We start from the raw sequence: 1,625 nt of genomic DNA on the forward strand, positions 1-1,625 counted from the left end.
ACACACACACACACTTACCCTGCTTTCTAGCTCAGAGGGGAACTTGGTCTGGAACTTGCAGACGGTGCCATCCGTGTAGTCTCTCTGAATGAAGACTTTATTGGCCAGAGATGCACTGTGTCTCAACTCCTGAAGGTTATGTAACTACGGCAGAACGAGAGAGGGGTTACAGCACGCTGCATTCTGATCTAATCATAAATTCAGTTTCCTTGGGCTGTTAGATGTTAAACAATGCATGAAAATGGCTCGACGGGTGAAACCAGAAGTTTGAGCAGAAAATTAGCCACTAGTATTCAGTTATATCACAGTTATGATCCTACTTGCTAGTCAGTGACAGGTGGTATTAGACATTTTTGCAGTGTAGAGCAGTGATGCCATCATCATTAGCTCAGAATTATGTAGTGATGTTTCTGACATTATCTCAGAGTAATGCAGTGATGTTTTCATCATTAACTTATATAGTAATCCTGTGATGACCTTATGCACACTTTATTGCCCGTGTGTATGCACACACACACACACACACACACACACTAACATCAGCCTGAGTCATGGGTCCTTCCATCCCCCACTCCTTCCCTGTGTTCTCACCTCTTTCTCTTGCAGTACCAGTCATGTTCATACACTGGAAGACTATAATAAGAAAGCACACTCCATAACGAACTACTGCACAGCTCCACCACAAACAGCTCAGTTGTCAGTGTGGCTTGCACACCAACATGTAAAAGGACATCACTGTATGTTATTCTTTATCTTTGGACATCTGAAGGTCAGATAAAGATTTTCTGACTGCAAGGGATGGTATAATTACACAGGCAGTCCTAACAACCTGTTTATTTAAAAACTCGCTCTGTTTTAGCAGCAGGGCCTGCCAGTGCACGGCTCCCTCTGATATAGTAACAGGCTGAGACAGCAGGCACTGGTTCCAACACACACATGCAGTCTCGACTCATGGCTCTTCAATGCTGTGGATACTATCAGTCTCTGGCACTGAACATTTGCACAGATCTCAAGAATTCTTGCACAGCTTAGATCAGTGTTTCCCAACCGGGGTGCCGAGAGCAGGGGTGCCGTGTAAAAAAATCATTTTTTAATATTTTTAAATTGCTAAAATGTTCAATATTGTATCTATTATATAATATCCATTTCTGATGTCGCCAATAATTAGACATGCACCGAAATTCCGGCTGCCGAAAATGAGTTCACCGCTCAGGTTTCACTTTCACGTGGTGTGACGCTCTGCGTATTATCAGCTCTATGCGTGTGCGCTCCGCTCAGTCGCTCCACTCGTATACCGTTCATGCTCATCGGAACAGCAAAGTCCACTCAAAAATTGAGCTGACAGGAAACATCGATGTAGTACAGTATTGTTTCTGTCTGCAATAGCCCTACTGTGTTGTAACATGGTGTGGTATATGAGCAACTCTGGTAACGCTGCCCTCTCATTCATTGATCTGCTAACCGCTATGTTATGCTCGTGTGTTCGGATAATAATAGCTTTCTAGGACTAAACATTATTTGGATAATTGGTAAAAAAAAAAAAAAAAAAAAAGTGAAATATCTTAACCCTACTGTTAGACCTACCTGAAAAACTAAAAAGCAATTTATTTAATTCGAAGGCCTGT

The 1,625-nt window shown here is 42.2% G+C and overlaps 1 protein-coding gene across 1 annotated transcript in view; it reads right to left on the reverse strand.

Annotated features, from left to right (window-relative positions):
- LOC107703702 (golgin subfamily A member 7B-like) overlaps window positions 1-1,625 on the reverse strand; it is a 4,749-nt gene that overhangs the window by 966 nt on the left and 2,158 nt on the right. The window contains exon 2 of the mRNA XM_016506416.1: window positions 19-144. Within this exon, the coding sequence (XP_016361902.1) occupies window positions 19-144 (126 nt within the window). The remainder of the gene's footprint in view (window positions 1-18; window positions 145-1,625) is intronic.

The sequence above is a fragment of the Sinocyclocheilus anshuiensis genome, unplaced genomic scaffold, assembly GCF_001515605.1.
Source record: "Sinocyclocheilus anshuiensis isolate Anshui unplaced genomic scaffold, SAMN03320099.WGS_v1.1 scaffold274, whole genome shotgun sequence".
NCBI classification, from domain to species: Eukaryota; Metazoa; Chordata; class Actinopteri; order Cypriniformes; family Cyprinidae; genus Sinocyclocheilus; species Sinocyclocheilus anshuiensis.